Source organism: Oryx dammah, unplaced genomic scaffold (assembly GCF_014754425.2).
Source record: "Oryx dammah isolate SB20612 unplaced genomic scaffold, SCBI_Odam_1.1 HiC_scaffold_13, whole genome shotgun sequence".
NCBI classification, from domain to species: domain Eukaryota; kingdom Metazoa; phylum Chordata; class Mammalia; order Artiodactyla; family Bovidae; genus Oryx; species Oryx dammah.
In genome coordinates, this window is record NW_024070197.1 from 3,325,385 (window position 1) to 3,340,488 (window position 15,104).

Genomic DNA, 15,104 nt, shown 5'->3' on the forward strand with positions numbered 1-15,104 from the left:
CGGGGGATGCCAGAGGCCTCCATTTCCTTTGTCCTGGGAGGCTGACCTGGGGGTTTCAGGATGTAGCCAGGCAAAGCTGGCCCGGCGTGGTGGAGGAGGTGTTCACAGCCAGAGTTTGGGGCCTGAGAGCGTTGGTCCGCTGGCTGGAGGTGAGGTGGGTCTGGCCCTGCCCTGGGCTCAGGCATCCAAGGGACAGAGGTGGCCAGCAAGGAGGCTGGGCGAGTCAGAAGTCCCAGAGGTGGTGCAGGGATGGGGCCAGGATCCTGGCCCCAGAGGGGAAGAAGGGGGAAAGGGAAGGGGCTGCGGCAGAACTGGCGCCTGGGGAGGTTGGGAGGCTGGCCGCGGTCGCGGCCGCACAGGTGTCGGGTGGTGCTCGGCACTACCTGGGTGACCTCAGCGAGTGTTCAGACGGCCTCCGGTCCGTGCTGTGACTCAGAGCTTGCCCGCGTGGCACTGCAGCTTGCTTTCTTCCCCGCGGCAGCGCCACCTCTGTGCAGGCCAGAGGTCTGCAGGTCAGCGGAGGTCGCGAGAACGCCTCACACACCCCCCTCCCCCGCCCCCTGCCATAGCTTCCAGCCTGTCTGTCTGTCTGAGTCCACACCCTGTGCCCTCATTTGCCCGGGTGCCTTGCAGGTTGTGGTCTGAGAGCGGGAGCCTGAGGCCAAGGTTTCGGTGGAGCCATCGTGGGAAATGGCACACTGGGGTGTGCCCTGGGGAGGGGGGAGATGAGGGCAATGTAGAGGGGTGGGGGGGAGTGTTTTCCCCCCAACTGGCTCAGCCCCTCCCGTCGTCCCACCTCTCCTGATAATGGGGTTTGCACCATCTCTCTGCACAGCTGGAGAAACTGAGGTAATGCAGGTCAGGAGGCTTGCCCGGGGTTGGGGGGGGGCCAGGAAGTCATCACATGATTAGTAATAGCCACCTTTGAACCCTGGGGTTGAATGGGGGGCCTATGAGATCACTGCAGGCAGAGTCTGGGGGTCCGGGCTGCCCCAAGAGGCTGACAGCTTCAAGAATAAACAGTCAAATCCACCCCACCCCCACTCCCATGTCCATCTAGGGCAGGAGCGGGCTAGAAGCCCCAGGCTCCAGGTTCTGTCAAGGGTCACTCAGCCTGGCTCAGGGCAATGGTGGTGGTGGTGGAGGTGGCCGGAGAGGTGACATTTTGAGAGGCATCTGGAATCAGGATGAACCTCCGCATTGTTGTGCCTGAGCTTGGCTGAGGGCAGGCTCAGAGACGGAGTGGGGCAGAGGCAAAGAATAATTCAGCCTGGAGCTCCGGGTGTCTTGGAGGCGCTCACAGGGAGGGGTTGGCAGGAGAAACTGAAGTGACGTGTTTGAGCAGAGAGGGCTGCTCCTGGCCATGGACAGGTGCTGAAAAGACCGAGGGGACGAGGCGGGGCACCCTGTTGGGAGAGGCTCAAGTGATGGGTTCCGGGATTTACCGGGAGGGGAGGGGAGTCAAAGAAGATGGGGGTGAGGGAAAGGTGTAGAGCCAGGAATGGTCTGGAGCAGGGAGGGAGAGACGGGTCAGTGCTGGATGGTATAATCATTGCTCCTCTGTACCTGAGATGGGATGGAGGGGGTGGGACTGGTGGCCCAGGAAGGGAAGAGGACCCTGAGGGACTTGAGTGACAAGTGGGGGACTGAGAGGCAGGACGACTCTGGAGCAATCCTAGCGGACGAGTGCTGGGACTCAGAGAGCCAAGGCAGACCCTGCTGGAGCGGGGGTGGGGTGGGGGGAAGCTGGGGAGGGGACAGGAGGAGCTCCCTCACCCCTCCCACGACTGGAACCAGTAGTGTCGGCGGCAGGGTACAGGAAGGGCCTCTCGATGCTCCCTCACCTTACCGACAAGACATTAAAGAGAAATACCAACAGTAACACCGCTTTATTTGAGGCTTAAAGACGGGGCGGAGCGGGGTGAGGTTTGGGGCGGTGGGGCCCATTTTCCGGGAGATGAGAGGATGGGGCGGGGAATGTCACTGGGGCTGATTCTTCGGAGGAGAAGCCGAGTTCAGACCGTTAGATTTTCCCAGCGAAAGTCCCGTCCTTGATCTGCTCTTTCCAGCGCTGCACCTGGGGGTGGGGAAGAGGGGAGTGGGCGCCGTCCTAACTCAGCCGACCCATCCACCCTCGCCCGGCCCGTCCGTGCGGCCCTCTGTCCGCTCACCCAGCTGATGGGACACAGCGAGTGGTACACGCGGAAGTAGTACTCGCAGGGCTGTATGCTCTTCCCGCGGCGGTTCATGGTCTTGATGCAGCGATGGTAGTCTGCCGAAAGGGGCGGGGCGGGGCGAGCAGGTAGGTAGTCCCGCCCCCACGGGAGGCCCCGCCCCCCGTCGGGCCGGCACTCTCCTCGCTCGCCCCTCGTAGCCACGCCCCCGGGAGGGCCAGCCCCGCCTCCTTCCCGCAAGGCCCCGCCTATCCTCTCTTCCCTCCCTCCAGGACTCTGTCACACGCCTCCAGGATAGGCCCCGCCCCTTCCGAGATTCAATCCCAGCCCAACCTGGAGGGCTCCGCTCCGCCCTCCAAGGCCCCGCCCACCTCCCATAACCCCGACCCCTTCACGACTCGGACCTTCCTCTTCCAGGCAAGGCTCCGCTTTTCCCTCGACCCCCGCCTTCCACGGAACGATCCCGCCCTCTTTAATGAGGCCCCGCCCCTACCTGGTAGGCCCCGCCCCCTCCGAGATTCAGTCCCAGCCCAACCTGGAGGCCCCGCTCCTCCATCGCCCCGCCCTCCAAGGAACGATCGCCCCCTTTAAATAACGCCACGCCCCCCTTTAAAGAGGCCCCGCCCCTCCGGCCGTCGCCGGCTCCCTCTCCACCCCAACGGTCTCCGCGTCCTCGTGCGGGGCGCGCCCCTGCCCGCCTCGCACCTTCTCTCACCCGCCGCCCCTGACCTGGCCCGAGAGGTCTTACCCAGGAAGTTCTGGTAGCAGTTGCGGGTCTGGTTCTGGTTGGGGAAGCGCGGGTCGAAAGGCGGCGTTGGCCATTTCCCCTTGCAGGGCTTTGGGCACTCAGCACCCAGCATCGGCGAAGGCGGCGCTGTGGGGAGGAGTGGGTTCCGTGGGGCCGACCAGCGCCCCTCGCTCCACCCGGCTCCTGACGCTCGCCCCGAAGCCCAGCCCCCGTCCCCACCTGTCCGGCGCTCAGCAGACGTTGGCGGGTCGCTGGGTCAGCTGTGCCTGTGGTTCCGTCGGGGGTGGCCCTTGCCGCGGAGTCTCGGGGGTCCCAGCCCAGAAAGCACTACCCCTCGGGCCCGATTGGCTGGGCCCCCCGGAGCCCCAGCCAATGGGAGCCGCTGCGCTGCAGGAAACGTTGCGGGACGCCGGGCTGGGGTCGGTGCGGACGACCCCCGCCTCCGCCGCCCGCCGCCCCCTCTCGGGGCCGACGCGAGCACACAGGCAGCAGGCGCTACTCACTCAGGCCGAGTCTCAGACTCTGGCTTTTAATCTCTGCGAAGCTGGGGCACCACGCGGGCTCTCCCGGGCCTCGGCTCCCGCCCCCCCGCCCCGTCCCGTCCCCTATATAAACGTATAGATAGCTCTGGTCTCTACCCGACAAGAAGCACCCCGCCCCCGCCCGGCCTTTTCAGCACCCTGCTTCTTACAGTAGAGGTGCACAGCACCTGGGGGCCTGTGAGGAAGAGGAAAGAGCCAGGGTAAGGGCCGGGCTCCTGGACGCCAGGGCCAGGTGTCAGGCGTCAGGCGGACCTACAGGGCTCGGGGGCTACCTGGCCCCGGTAGGCTCCTCTGGACACTGGCGACTGAAGTTGAGTCCCTCGCATCCCACTATTGAGACTGCTGCGAGTGCGGCCTGCTGGAGAGAGAGAGAGAAAGAAAGCTAGAGAGGGCTTGGGGGACCCGCGGGGAGAGAGTAGTGAGTGCCGATGGGGGGCGTTCCTGCTCCAGGGCCTGGTAAGCCTGACCTGGAACCCATGTTTCCTCCAAGGTCCCTCCTAGGTTTCCCTCCCTCCTGCCTCCTCTATATCAAGCCTGACTCTGGATCCTTCACCCCACCATCCAAATGCGCTAACAAACATCTCCTTTCTCTCAAGAAGTCCTCTCATGTCCCACATCCCAAACCAGCTTCCTCTTCAGGTTCCTCCTTCCCTTCCAGTGAATTTCTTGGTAAGAGCTGGTGAACCCTTCCTCTCCTATTCCCCTTTACGTGTGTGTGTATGTGTGTGTGTGTAACGACTGGGGAAATACACACCCTGCAAAAATTACCATTGTAATGATTTGAAAGTGTGCAACTCAGTGGCATTAAATTGCACTCATAATGTTGTGCAACCACGTAGTTTCCAGGACGTTTTCATCACCCCAGAAGGAAACCTTGCATCCTTGAGGCAGTTGCTCCCCACCCCTCCCACCCCTTGCAGCTCCCGGCAGGCAGCCACCAATCTGTTTCCTGTCTCTTGGGATTTGCCTCATCTGGACGTTTCATGCAAACCACATCGTACACGACGTGGCCTTGTGTGTCTGGCTCCTTTCACTCAGCCACGTTTTCAAGAGTTGCAGCTCTCTGATCCTGCCCTGTGCTCGCCTGAGCCTGCCCCATTCAGGTCCTCCCTCTTCCCCTCCTTGCTGTTAAATCCAGAGGTTCTGTCTCCCCCCGCCCGTCTTCTTTCACCTGCTTGCAGCATTCGACACGGCTACTCCCATGATGTTCCTGGTCATTTTCTCTACTTGGTGGGTTCAGGACGCTTTTCCATGCTCACCCTCTCTGACCGTGTTTCCCCTTTCCCTAAACACTGTGGACCCTGTCTCCGCCTGCCCTCGCTCCCTGGTGACCTCCCAGGCTCATGGCTTGCAGAAGCTGTCCATGTGTGGGTGAGTCTCCACATCATTCTAGACTTGTGTCCAGCAGTTTACCCCACATCCTCACCTGACATCTCAAAGGTGAGATGTCCAGGACGGAATTCCCAGTCTTCTCCCTGACACCTGCCGCACCCACAGCCTCCGCTGCCACACCTTCTGGGTGTCCCAGATCCCAAACCTCAAGGTCACCCTTGGTGCCGTATCAAACATGCACAGCCCATGAGCTGGCCCATGGGCTCAACCATCAGAGCATCTGCAGAGCCCCACTCCTCTATACTCCTGTCCCCGCCCCTCTGGTCCAAGCCACCATCACCTCTGCCTCGGTCACCATGGCAACAGCCTGGCCCACTCCTCTCCCGGTGTCCACCCATCCCCCTCCACCTCTCCACCCTTCAGCCAGAGAGCATCCTTTCTAATATATGTAAGTTCCAGCCATCCTGCTCAAAACCCTCCAGGGCCACTCAGCAGCGAACCCACACCACTTGAGGTGGTCTGCAAGGCCCTGCGTAACCGCGATTCCCACTCCGGGCCGTCCCAGAGCTCCGTGTCAGCCCAGCACATCACGTGCTCTCCTGCCTCAGGGACTTTACCGCGGCTGTTCTTTCTGAAGGGAATGGATTTCCCCAGATGTCCGCACAGCTTCCTCACCTCCCTCCTTGAGATCTTCACACAGATGACACCAGATCACTGAGGCCCTCCTGGACCAACTCAACCCGGTACCAGAACCTGCCTACCCCCACACCTAACTCTCCCTACCCTGCGATGTGCCCAGAGCCCTCCCGCCTTCTACCGTACAATACAGTTGATATAGATTCTGTTGTTAGAGTTGCCAACCTCAGCACTACTGCGATCTTGTGGGGCACCATCCCTTACACTGTGGGATGTTGAGGGGTATCCCTGGGCTCCACCCCAAAGATGCCAGGAGCAACCTCCTCCCCGAATTGCTCAGTGCTACGTCCCTAGTGCATAGAATGATGCCTGGTGCCTGGTCGACGCTCACTCTATGCTGAGAGCCCAGAGGGAAGTTAGGAAAGAGGGAGTGAGCCCCCTGCCTCCTTGTGGACACCAGGTAGAGAGGATCATGACCACTGCCAAATACCTGGGCGAAGGAGCAAAGGCGCCCAGCTCGTCCTTTATCTTCTCCATCTTGGAGGCCTCGTCCTCCATACTCTCGATTTCCAAGAGGGTGGGCAGGAGGATCTCCAGGTTTGACCCCACTGTGGCCACAGGGCCCTGGTCTGGCCCCCTCTCAGGCTCTTGAGACACTCTCCTGGGTTGCTGGGAGACCCTGGCCTCCATCTTTGAGATGGGAGTCAGTGAGGTGGGCGACTCGGGTATGTCCTCCCATCTCGTGGAGGGCAGAGGGATGGGAGTCTGAGAGGCAACATTCATCTTGGGGCTGCTGGCTGCACGCCTGGGGTGAGAGGACACGTTGGAAGGTCCCTTTGAGTCCTGGGGCATCTCTTTCACCCTGACCCCCAACTGCGGCTGCTCCCTGACCCCCACCAGTGTCTCCTCCAGCATGGACAAATGGGTGGGGCTGAGGAGTACTCTGCCCATCGTGGACAAGTCACACCCCTGCGAAGTTGAGAGCCAGGAGGGCAGGTCGACCAGACCTGACCTCAAGGTGGGGTCCTTGGAGCCGGCAATGATCATCAGCTTGGCAAGGGTGAGCCCTTCCACGGAGAAGGGCCTGGTCTGCTCCTGGGGGGCTTCTTGGATGGCCCATTTCTTGGTCTTGACCCACTTCTGCTGCTGCCCCACCTCCTTGGATTTGAAGCCTGGCATGTCCAGAGCAATCTCCTCCTTCATCGTGTGGACCCTGTCCTCCAGCTTGCCCTTGCCCTTCAAGCCGTTCACGGCGATCTCCTGGGCGCTGCGGATCAGGACTTCCTCTGACTTCTTCTCAGTGGTGGTGAAAGGCACCTCCACGGTCGTTTTCTGAGTTCTCATGTCTACCACGTTCTTCTCCTTGGTGCCCATTAACTTCACTGGCTCTGGCTTCTCTTCAGGCTTCCTCTTCTCAAGCATATCGCCTCCGTGGCTTCTGGAGGGCACCACACTGATGCTGTCAGGGCCCAGTGTCAAGCGGTGTTGGGTGGGTAAGATCAGACCCTTCTGGGAAGGAGCAGGTAGGAACACAGATTTCCTGTTGGGAGCAGGGTGGGAAACAGCCTTTGGGGAAACACCAAGTGTTCCTGGGGCCCTCTGAGATGGCGCAACCATGACTGGGGACTTCTGGGGGATGGCTGGTGCATGACGGGGTTTCTGAGATGGGCCAGGCACAGCTGAGGCCTTTTGGGGAATGGTTGGTACATGAGGGGGCTTCTGAAATGGGGCCTTTTTGGGAGCAGGAGTATAAGCTGTGGCCTTCTGGGAGGGGCCGTGTGCAGTGGACATCTGCAGTGGAGCAGGCATGGCTGAGACCCTCTTGGACTGGTCAAGGATGAACGGAGCCTTATGAGGGGCAGTGGGCACAGCTAGGGGCTTCCAGGTAGGTCGCAGAGGCCTGGCCTTCTCTTTGAAACTGGGGAAGTTGGGAGTGTAGGCGGCCGGGCAGATGGAGCAGCTGGACATGGTGCTGGTCTCAGGGTCCATCAGGTTGTCCACGTGCTGCTGCCACGCACACATATCCAGGTCGTCACATGTGCCCAGAAGGGGCGTTTCAGGGCTGTGCTCCGCGATACAGTGTAAAGGGGTCTCCAGTAAGCCTGCCAGGCACGTTCCACCTTCAGAGTCAGAGCAACCCTGTGGGTGGGGGACGCAAGGGGAGTGGTGGTCAGGCTGCTGGAGACACCCAGACGCCGGCCGAGGCCCCTCCGCCCTCAGACCCGGGGGTCCAGGCCCCCGGCCCCTCCGCCCTCAGACCCGGGGGTCCAGGCCCCCAGCCCCTCCTGCGCTGTCTCAAGCGTTGCCCCAGCCCTGGATATACAACTGCCTTGGGAGAAGACTCCATGTGGTCTGTTGTGTTGGAAATGATGCTGAAGATGGTCCGAATGGTGATGCTGGGCTTCTCTGGGGGGTGGGGGGAGGGGATGCAGGGAGAAAACAGTCTAAGCCCTCCGCAGAAAGGTCAGAATTTTGGGGGTCCATTCATGGAGGAGGGTGTGTGCTCACCAGAAACTTGGATTTCAGTCTTCGGTCTGCCAGAGGGGAGATCGGGTTGGGGCCTGCAGGGGAAATTCGGTGTGAATCTGGCAGCTTCTGCACCGAGACCCACCCCCGGCCCCCTGGCCCTGCTGGGCGGCGAGGCCCCGCGCCTACTTCTTTTCCGTGGATTTCTTCCTGGCGTCCGCATGCTCCAGCTGGGACCACACGAGAGGCAGAGAGTCACCCACGGCCTGAGACTTGAATTTGCGCCTGAGGGTCTGGCGGTGTGTATGTAGTGGAGGGGGTGGTCAGGAGGTGCAGCCCCTCAACCCCTCATGCCCCACCCTGCTCTCCCTGACCCCCTGCCTCCCCAGGCCCAGCGGCCCACTCACCTTGGCCTTCTGTCTCTGAGCTGTCAGAATCTTGTAAGGAAAGGTGGGCTCGGCAGTCGTGACTGGAAAGAGACAGGGACCCGTCAGGTCAAGGACCCAGGGGTGGTGGGCAGAGGCCCCGAGGAGACTCACCTGGGGGCTCAGCCAGGGGACAGGGAAGAGAGGGACTGCTGGGGCTCCGTCCACGCGCGGCAGAGGAGCTGAGACTGGGGGATGGGCCTAGTGGACACCCCAGCCAGCTCACCTGAATGTCTGTGGTGGGATGGGACCTGTGGAAGGGGAGGGGGGGCAGTCAGGAAGGGGGTCTCCTCCTGGTGTCCATATCTCTACTACCTCCCCAGTCCAGACCCCCAGCTCCTCCCCCCTCAGACCCGGGGGTCCAGACCCCCAGCCAGGGCTCCTATGCTTTCATGGCTTTTGGTCCTGACTCCCTCTGGAATTTAGAACCAAAGCTGCCCCAGGGGTCTGTGGGGGTCAGGGCCGCACCTGGAGGCGCCAGGTGGAGGCAGGAGGCCCTAGGTGGGAGAGGCCCGTGGGGGGCGTGTGCAGGGTCCTAGGGGCCCAGGAAGTGGCGGGCTGCTGGAGCTGGCTGATCAGGCGTATCCAGCGGTCGAACAGGAAGCCGACCTCGCTGTCCGGGGCGTCCAGCTCCAGGTAGTAGTAGCGGCCTGTGACCAGGCGCAGCTTCAGGCGCCAGGCAGACAGGTCGTGGACATAGAGGTGGGCCAGGTCCAGCGGGATCATCCTGGGAGGGGGACACGGCGGCGGTAGCGCGCGCGCCGGGCGCTCGGGGGCCGGCGGCAATAGAGCGCGCCCCCCGGCGCGGGGCACGCGGGCGCGGGTGGAGGCACCTGGTGAGGACGAGGTTGGAGCACTCCCTGTCCTCGGGGGGCTGGGCCATCAGCAGCATGTCCGGCAGCACCAAGCCTGGCAGGGAGGCGGCCACGCCCATCGTCACTCGGTTGGTCCTGTGGTGCACGTACACCGGGGCCCCTCGATTGGTCACCTGGGGGGTCCAGGGAGCGGGGCTGGGACCACTCGGGTCTCTACGCTCCTCTGGCTCCCCCACAGCGAGCCTCCCACCCCCATCACGTCTCCCAGCTGCCTCTTGCCCGCCGAACCCGCCAGCCCGGACCGGGGGTCTCCCGCCCCTCTTGCCCCTCTTCCGCCTGCCCGCGGGGCGCAGAGAGCCGGGGACCTGGATGAAGTTACTCTCGAACATGGGCAGCGGGCGGAGGGGCAAGTGCTCCCCCTGCTGGAGGGTCTTCTGCAGCTCGCCCAGAGTGGGGACCCACTGCGGGGGGCCCCGGCGTGGCTCCGGACGCCTCCTGTTCCGGAGCCGCTTCATGGCGGCTGCAGAAAGGACGGGTCACCCGGGGGCGCGGAGGCAGGGATCCGGCACCCCGGCGCCTGGCCGCCCCGGCCCCGGCCCCAGCCCGCTGGGCCCAGCCCCTCGGACTTCAGCGGCTCCAGCGGGTGGAGCTTCCCCAGGGCTCGGGCATGGCCCTGCAGGGGTGCTCCGCGCCGGCCTGGGGGAGGAGCCTTCCTCGGACGGGCTTTGTGACCTCATGGACCACAGGTACGGTGCTTCCCGGGAACTCCTTAGGGACAGTGGGCTCCCTTTTCCTCCTCCTGGGACCCTGCCCCGGAGTCCCAAAGGCTGGGGTGGGTGAATCAGAATACCCCCTGCAGACCCAAACTAGACAACCCAGGGCCCTGGGGGGGGGGGTCCCTCTGGGAGGCTATAAATGGATAATTAAATCCAAGGGTTTCTGACTCTTAAAGAGGGGGAGGCTTCAGTTACAGTCCCCACTTGCCAATGACCCTTCTCCATGCTGCCAGGGGCCTCAGTTTCCCTGTACCTAACTTGTGTCTGTGGTAGTGGTTGCCCTATGTTGTTACAATGAACTTGTACTGGCCCAGTGCTGTGCGTTCGGACATCAGGTTCGGATTGAGCCAGACTGGGCAGAGTCAAACTGACTCTCCCTAGCTGTGTGGCCTTAAACGACAGGATTCCCCAGGAGCCTGTTCCCTCCTCTGTAAAATGAGGGGGGTGGGTCCCGGGGAGTGCAGGGAATCTTGTAAAGGAAAGCCCACACTTAGGGCCTGGCCCACAGCAGGCCTGCAATGAGTGGTCATTCTTGTCCCTTTCTGAGGTCTTTTAGGGAAGGTGGGTACTGCTACTCTGTCATTCTAAATATAGTGTTTATTTTCTTTTTTTAATGTGTCATGCAAAATATGTGGTCATTGTAAAAGTTCTGGAAAATACAGAGAAGCACAAATAATGAAAGTCACCAGCAACTCCACCCCCACCTTCTACCTGAGCTGGCCATTGCCAACATTTTGGCTTATTTCCTTCTACGGTTTTAAAATAATCCATATCTCTATCTCTATCTATCTCTGTGTGTGCGTAAACATACACACAATGGGAATCACACAGTGGCTTGTAGCCCGCTCCTCCTATGCCAAAGGCAGGCTCTGTTAACATCTCTCTTCGAGGCTAGCATGTTCTGTCACATAGACAGGCACAATAATTTATATAACCATCCCCTACTGTTGGGCATCTAGGCTGTTTTCAATTTGCTGTTGTAAACACTGCCATAAAGGACAGCCTTGAACTTGCAACTTTGCCCTGTACTAGTAAACTTCTGGAATCTTCCATTAAATATTTATTGAGTGCCTGTGAAGTGCTGGCCACCAGGTGAGGCTCAGCAGCACTAAGAACTCATGGTCTCTGAGGGTGACCCAGAGAGTAGATGGTTCCCCCCACCAGGGACCCCAGCATCAAGCCCCAGCCCCCAGAGAAATCACCTCTAAGTGGATATGTATGATGAATTTAATTCCCCCTTCTCCATCTCACAAAGGTTTCTCACATTTTTGTACAAAAACCCAGGCCTCCTTTCCCCCTCCCTGCCCACCCAAACATAAAAAGTTAATAGTTTAATAAATAATAATATGCTCCTGCCCAGGCCCAGAGGGGTGGGGGTCAGGGAGACCCTGTGGCCAGACTTCTTAGAGACCCACGAATCTGGGAGCCAAGTTCCTTCCTCCTCAGGGACCCTGGAGTGCACCTGCCTCCCACCACCCCTGTTAAATAAATAAGTATAAATAAGGCACAGATGCCCCTCTGCCCAGGTCTCCGGGACGGATCCTGGAGGGATCGTCTCTAACTAGGAGAGAATGGAATTGGGGGAGGGGGGGATCCTCTGACCGCCAAACTCCACCCCGAAATAAATAAATAAATAAGATCTGGCTTTGAACGGCACCGGTGGCTCTGGGCGGAGGGTCACAGCCGAGTTTTCAGCAGCAGCAGGCCCCGCACGGCCCAGTCAAGCGTCAGCTGCAGCCCCCCCAGGATGGCGTGGGCTGCCCGGATGCCCCCCCAGGCTGAGGCCGGGGGCGCAAGGGGGGGTGCCGGAGGGTCTGGGGGTGCCTGGGGCAGGGCCAGGCGGGACATCTGTCAAGAGAGGACAGAGGGTTAGAGTCAGGCCTGGGGTGCAGTAGGGTGTCCGAGTAAGGGGGGGGTGTTGTTTGAGGCCTGTGCTGAACCAGGTTTGGAGGAGGACCAGGGGCCTATTTCTACAGCGTCTCGGGGCTGGAAGCTGGGGTGTCGGGGAAGAGTCCTGCAGGATGCTGAGTTCAGAAATTTGAGGATGGGGTTCCAGAGTCAAGTTCAGGGGGCTGGGGTGGGTCTGTAAGGTCAGGGCTGGGATCCTAGGGCTAAGGTCTTAGATGTGGGATCTCTGGGATCAGGCTCAGATACTCATGGGTGAGGGCTGGGGCCTCCAGTCTGGGGTCTCAGAGCTGAGAATCAGAGTCTGAGTTCCCGGGCCTTTGGGCTTATGTCCAGGAACTGAGGACCGAAGTCTTACCACTTCAGGGTCTTGGGTCTGGGGTTTAGAAAGTCAGGGTCTTGGGGTCTTAAGGGGTCACAACCTAGGTCTGAGCTCTTGGGGACTCAGGGCTCAAGGTCTGGGGTCTTCTCATTGGAGACTCATTGGGGTTCTTGGGGTCAGGATCTAGATCCTTGCAGAGCGAGGGTCTCCAGGCTGGTTTTGAGTCAGAGCTCATCCTTATAGGGTCTGAGGTCTTAAGGTGTCAGGATCTCAGGGCCAGGGTGTGTATGTGGGGGCGGGGGGGCGGTCTCAGGGTCTGGAGGTTCAGAATTTCCTGGGCTTGGGGTCTGGAATCTTCCTGTCTTGGGGCCAAGGTCTCCAGGTCTTGGGATGAGGGTTTGGACTCTAAATCTTAGGACTTCAGGGTGGGAGACTTGGAGTAACAAGATCATGGGGTCCGAGTCTCCAGGTGAGAGTTTAGAGTTTCCAGGCAGGACTTCGGAGTCCAGGGGCTCAGGGACACGGGGAGAGGGTCTCAGAGTGGGCCTGGAGTCCAGGGGCTCAGGGCCAGGTCATCGTACCAGGAGCTGCAGCCGGCGCAGCAGCCGGTCCAGCCGGGCCTGCAGGGTGCCCAGCTCGGGCTCCAGGGTCCTCAGGGAAGGGCCTCCTGAACGTCGCAGCCACTGCACATGCCTCAGGTAGGAGAACAGGTCTGCCCGCAGCCGTGTCAATACTCCCGGGAGCTGGGGGCCCGGCGGGGGTAGTGGGGGCGTCAAGGAGCGCCTGGCAAGCGCCCACACCAGCCCCCAACCCCCTGCACCCGCTTCATTGGCCCACCCCCGCCCTTACCTGCAGCGCTCCCAGCGCCCCCGCACTCATGGCCAAGGTGGGGAGTGAATCCAGGCTGTGGTCTCCGTCAGCTGGGAATTTGTCTCTCTTGGGGGGAAAAGAGACCGTGAGAGGGACCCAGACCAGCTCCAGGGGGTCCTTCCTCCCCCACCACACGCTCCTGACCCTCTTTCCCCCGACTCGGCCACCCTGGTAGCCCAGAAGCCCTCTGGTCTCGGTCCTGGCCCCTGCCCGTCCCCTGCAGGCTGTCCTACCAGCTGTGCGGCCAGCTGCCGAGTGTCCGCCAGGAGGGAGCGGGTCAGGAGGACAGCGCTGTCCAACTCAGCGCGAGGGTCCGGGGAGGCCCGCGGCGGGGCGGGCGGCGGCCCCGGGGCAGCAGCTCTGTCGGGCCACAGGCTCAGGGCGGCCAGGACCAGGCAGCAAACACCTGGGGAGGTGGAAAGGTGGCGGGAGAGGGCAGCGGCTCAGCCCCGACCGGGGGTCTGAGGGGGGAGGGGCTGGGGTGCGGGTCCTGGGAACCCGGGCGGAGCGCCCAGGGCTCGGCGCAGGACCTGGGCGGGTTTCCCTCTCCCTCCCTGGCTCGGGCTGCCCCGCCCGTCGGAGCAGACGCGGCCCCGGGGCGGGTAGACGGGCCGGGCGTCTCCCGTCCGCCCCCGGACGCCGGAATCCGGGCCCCGGGGCGGGGCACGGTCGGGGGAGACGCACAGGCCAGGACCTGCCCCCCTCCCGGGGCTCGGGAGCCCGAGCCGGACCGAGAGCTGGGGAAAGAGACCCGGGGGACACGGAGCCGCCGGAGGAGCTCCCGCGGAGGCCGGCCCCAGCGGGCCGTAGAGTCGGCTATGCCCCGCCGCGCACCTGGGCGGCGGGGAGGCGGGCGCGCCGAGCGCGCACGCGGCGGGCGGAGAGGGCGCCGGCAGCTAGGTGCGCTGGGGCCCCGGGCCGCCGCCGCCCATCCCCCCCCGCCCCGCCCACCCCGCCTGCCGGCCAATCAGCGCCCCCCGGCCCGCCCCGCTCCAGCGGCACGCCCCCGACCCGCCCCCCGGGCCCGCCCCGCCCGCGGTCCGTCGGTCTGTCCGCGTTCGTCTGGCTCTGCTGTTTCTGTCTGCGCCCCTGCGTCTTGCTCTCTCCTCCCCTTGGCTGGGCGCGGTGGGAGGTGGGGGGTCCGTTCTGACCTCCTGGGGCCCTCTGCCTCAGTTTCTCTCCTGGAGCCTGTCGGTTGGGGTCCCCGGGTGTCTGGGGCCCCCTGACGCCCCGGGGGTCCCGGGCCCTTCGGGCTCAGCCCCTGGCGTTTGTCTGCCTGTCCGTGGGCCTCCCATCTCTGTCTCTTCGCCTGGCGCTGCCCCGTCGGGGTCTCCGCGTCCCTGACCCGGCCTTGCACCCCTCCCGCTGCCCGTTCCTTGCCTAGGCCCCCTGCGCGCCCCGAAGGTCCTCCTCGCTGCGTCTCCGCCTCCCCATCGCTCCTCGCGCTCCTCCGACGCTCTGTCTGCTCCCCACCCTTCCAGCGACGGTCCCTCCCTCCCCGTCCACCCCCCCTCCAACTCCCCGCTCCAGGAACTTGAACCAACTTACTGTTCATGTCCCCACAGGGCAGGGATTCCCCAGGGCAGGGGGCAGGGGGCTGGGGGCCTTTAACCCTTCCCTGTCCGCTGCCGTGGGAGCCCTGGGGGTCAGCTGGGCCTCGGCCTGGGGAGGGGAGGCATGTGCGTGTGAGCAGAGAGGGCCGCGGCAGTGAGGGAGTGTGCACGCCTGGGGGGTTATATAGGGGGCCGAGGCGGGCGGGCGGGGGGCAGGCGGCAGGGGAGGGCAGCCTGACACATCCTGACTCACCCTCCCTGCCTGCCTTTTCCATTCAGACGGAGCCGGCTGCCTCGCAGGGCTCACGCCGCCGCCGCTCTCGGAGGAGGGCACGGAAGGAAAAGTTGGAAAAGTTGAAAAGGGAAAGGGGGGGGTGGTCGGAGAGGGGCTGGTGAGGTCATTGGCGTCCCCTCCCTCCACCTCCTCGGCCGGCCGCCGGGGCAGACACACGCTGCTGAGAACGGGGCCTGGCTGCAGGGCGTGGGGGGGGGGGTGGGTGGGCTGGGGCTGGCAGAGAGATGGGGAGCCGGGGAGCTGAA

At 62.8% G+C, this 15,104-nt stretch overlaps 3 protein-coding genes across 4 annotated transcripts; all 3 read right to left on the reverse strand.

Annotated features, from left to right (window-relative positions):
- Window positions 1–1,870: 1,870 nt before the first annotated feature.
- On the reverse strand, window positions 1,871–3,229 carry LOC120871917 (cytochrome c oxidase subunit 6B2). Of its 2 annotated transcripts, XM_040251943.1 has the most exons (4): window positions 3,142–3,229; window positions 2,923–3,048; window positions 2,172–2,272; window positions 1,871–2,077 (listed from the first exon to the last, which is right to left on the reverse strand). In XM_040251943.1, the coding sequence occupies exons 2-4, from the start codon at window positions 3,032–3,034 to the stop codon at window positions 2,024–2,026; spliced, it is 267 nt and encodes an 88-aa protein (XP_040107877.1). In that variant the 5' UTR covers window positions 3,035–3,048; window positions 3,142–3,229; the 3' UTR covers window positions 1,871–2,023. The 2 variants fall into 2 exon arrangements, 1 of the variants encoding a protein (XP_040107877.1); XR_005723134.1 differs by lacking the exons at window positions 2,923–3,048; window positions 3,142–3,229 and adding an exon at window positions 2,668–2,801.
- A 327-nt stretch (window positions 3,230–3,556) lies between these two features.
- FAM71E2 (family with sequence similarity 71 member E2) lies at window positions 3,557–9,653 on the reverse strand. The gene is made up of 12 exons (XM_040253789.1): window positions 9,504–9,653; window positions 9,157–9,311; window positions 8,792–9,050; window positions 8,550–8,574; window positions 8,306–8,367; window positions 8,088–8,191; window positions 7,941–7,993; window positions 7,756–7,838; window positions 5,923–7,571; window positions 4,891–4,946; window positions 3,721–3,822; window positions 3,557–3,639 (listed from the first exon to the last, which is right to left on the reverse strand). Exons 1-12 carry the CDS (start codon window positions 9,651–9,653, stop codon window positions 3,557–3,559), a joined length of 2,781 nt encoding a protein of 926 aa, XP_040109723.1.
- An 822-nt stretch (window positions 9,654–10,475) lies between these two features.
- Window positions 10,476–14,714, reverse strand: IL11 (interleukin 11). Its single transcript, XM_040251937.1, has 5 exons — window positions 14,560–14,714; window positions 13,245–13,417; window positions 12,991–13,077; window positions 12,723–12,884; window positions 10,476–11,762 (listed from the first exon to the last, which is right to left on the reverse strand). The coding sequence occupies exons 1-5, from the start codon at window positions 14,564–14,566 to the stop codon at window positions 11,592–11,594; spliced, it is 600 nt and encodes a 199-aa protein (XP_040107871.1). The 5' UTR covers window positions 14,567–14,714; the 3' UTR covers window positions 10,476–11,591.
- Between the last annotated feature and the right edge of the window lie 390 nt (window positions 14,715–15,104).

Coding starts and splice junctions, on each gene's coding strand:
- LOC120871917 (XM_040251943.1), bottom strand. CDS start 3,034: ATGCTGGGTGCTGAGTGCCCAAAGCCCTGCAAGGGGAAATGGCCAACG. Junction 2,273..2,922: donor CTGCTACCAGAACTTCCTGG/GTAAGACCTCTC, acceptor CCCTTTCGGCAG/ACTACCATCGCTGCATCAAG. Junction 2,078..2,171: donor CGCTGTGTCCCATCAGCTGG/GTGAGCGGACAG, acceptor CCCCACCCCCAG/GTGCAGCGCTGGAAAGAGCA.
- FAM71E2 (XM_040253789.1), bottom strand. CDS start 9,653: ATGAAGCGGCTCCGGAACAGGAGGCGTCCGGAGCCACGCCGGGGCCCC. Junction 9,051..9,156: donor TCCAACCTCGTCCTCACCAG/GTGCCTCCACCC, acceptor TCCCCCTCCCAG/GATGATCCCGCTGGACCTGG. Junction 7,572..7,755: donor AGTCTTCTCCCAAGGCAGTT/GTATATCCAGGG, acceptor CCCCACCCACAG/GGTTGCTCTGACTCTGAAGG.
- IL11 (XM_040251937.1), bottom strand. Junction 12,885..12,990: donor GGGCGCTGGGAGCGCTGCAG/GTAAGGGCGGGG, acceptor CCGGGCCCCCAG/CTCCCGGGAGTATTGACACG. Junction 11,763..12,722: donor TGCGCCGGCTGCAGCTCCTG/GTACGATGACCT, acceptor CTCTCTTGACAG/ATGTCCCGCCTGGCCCTGCC.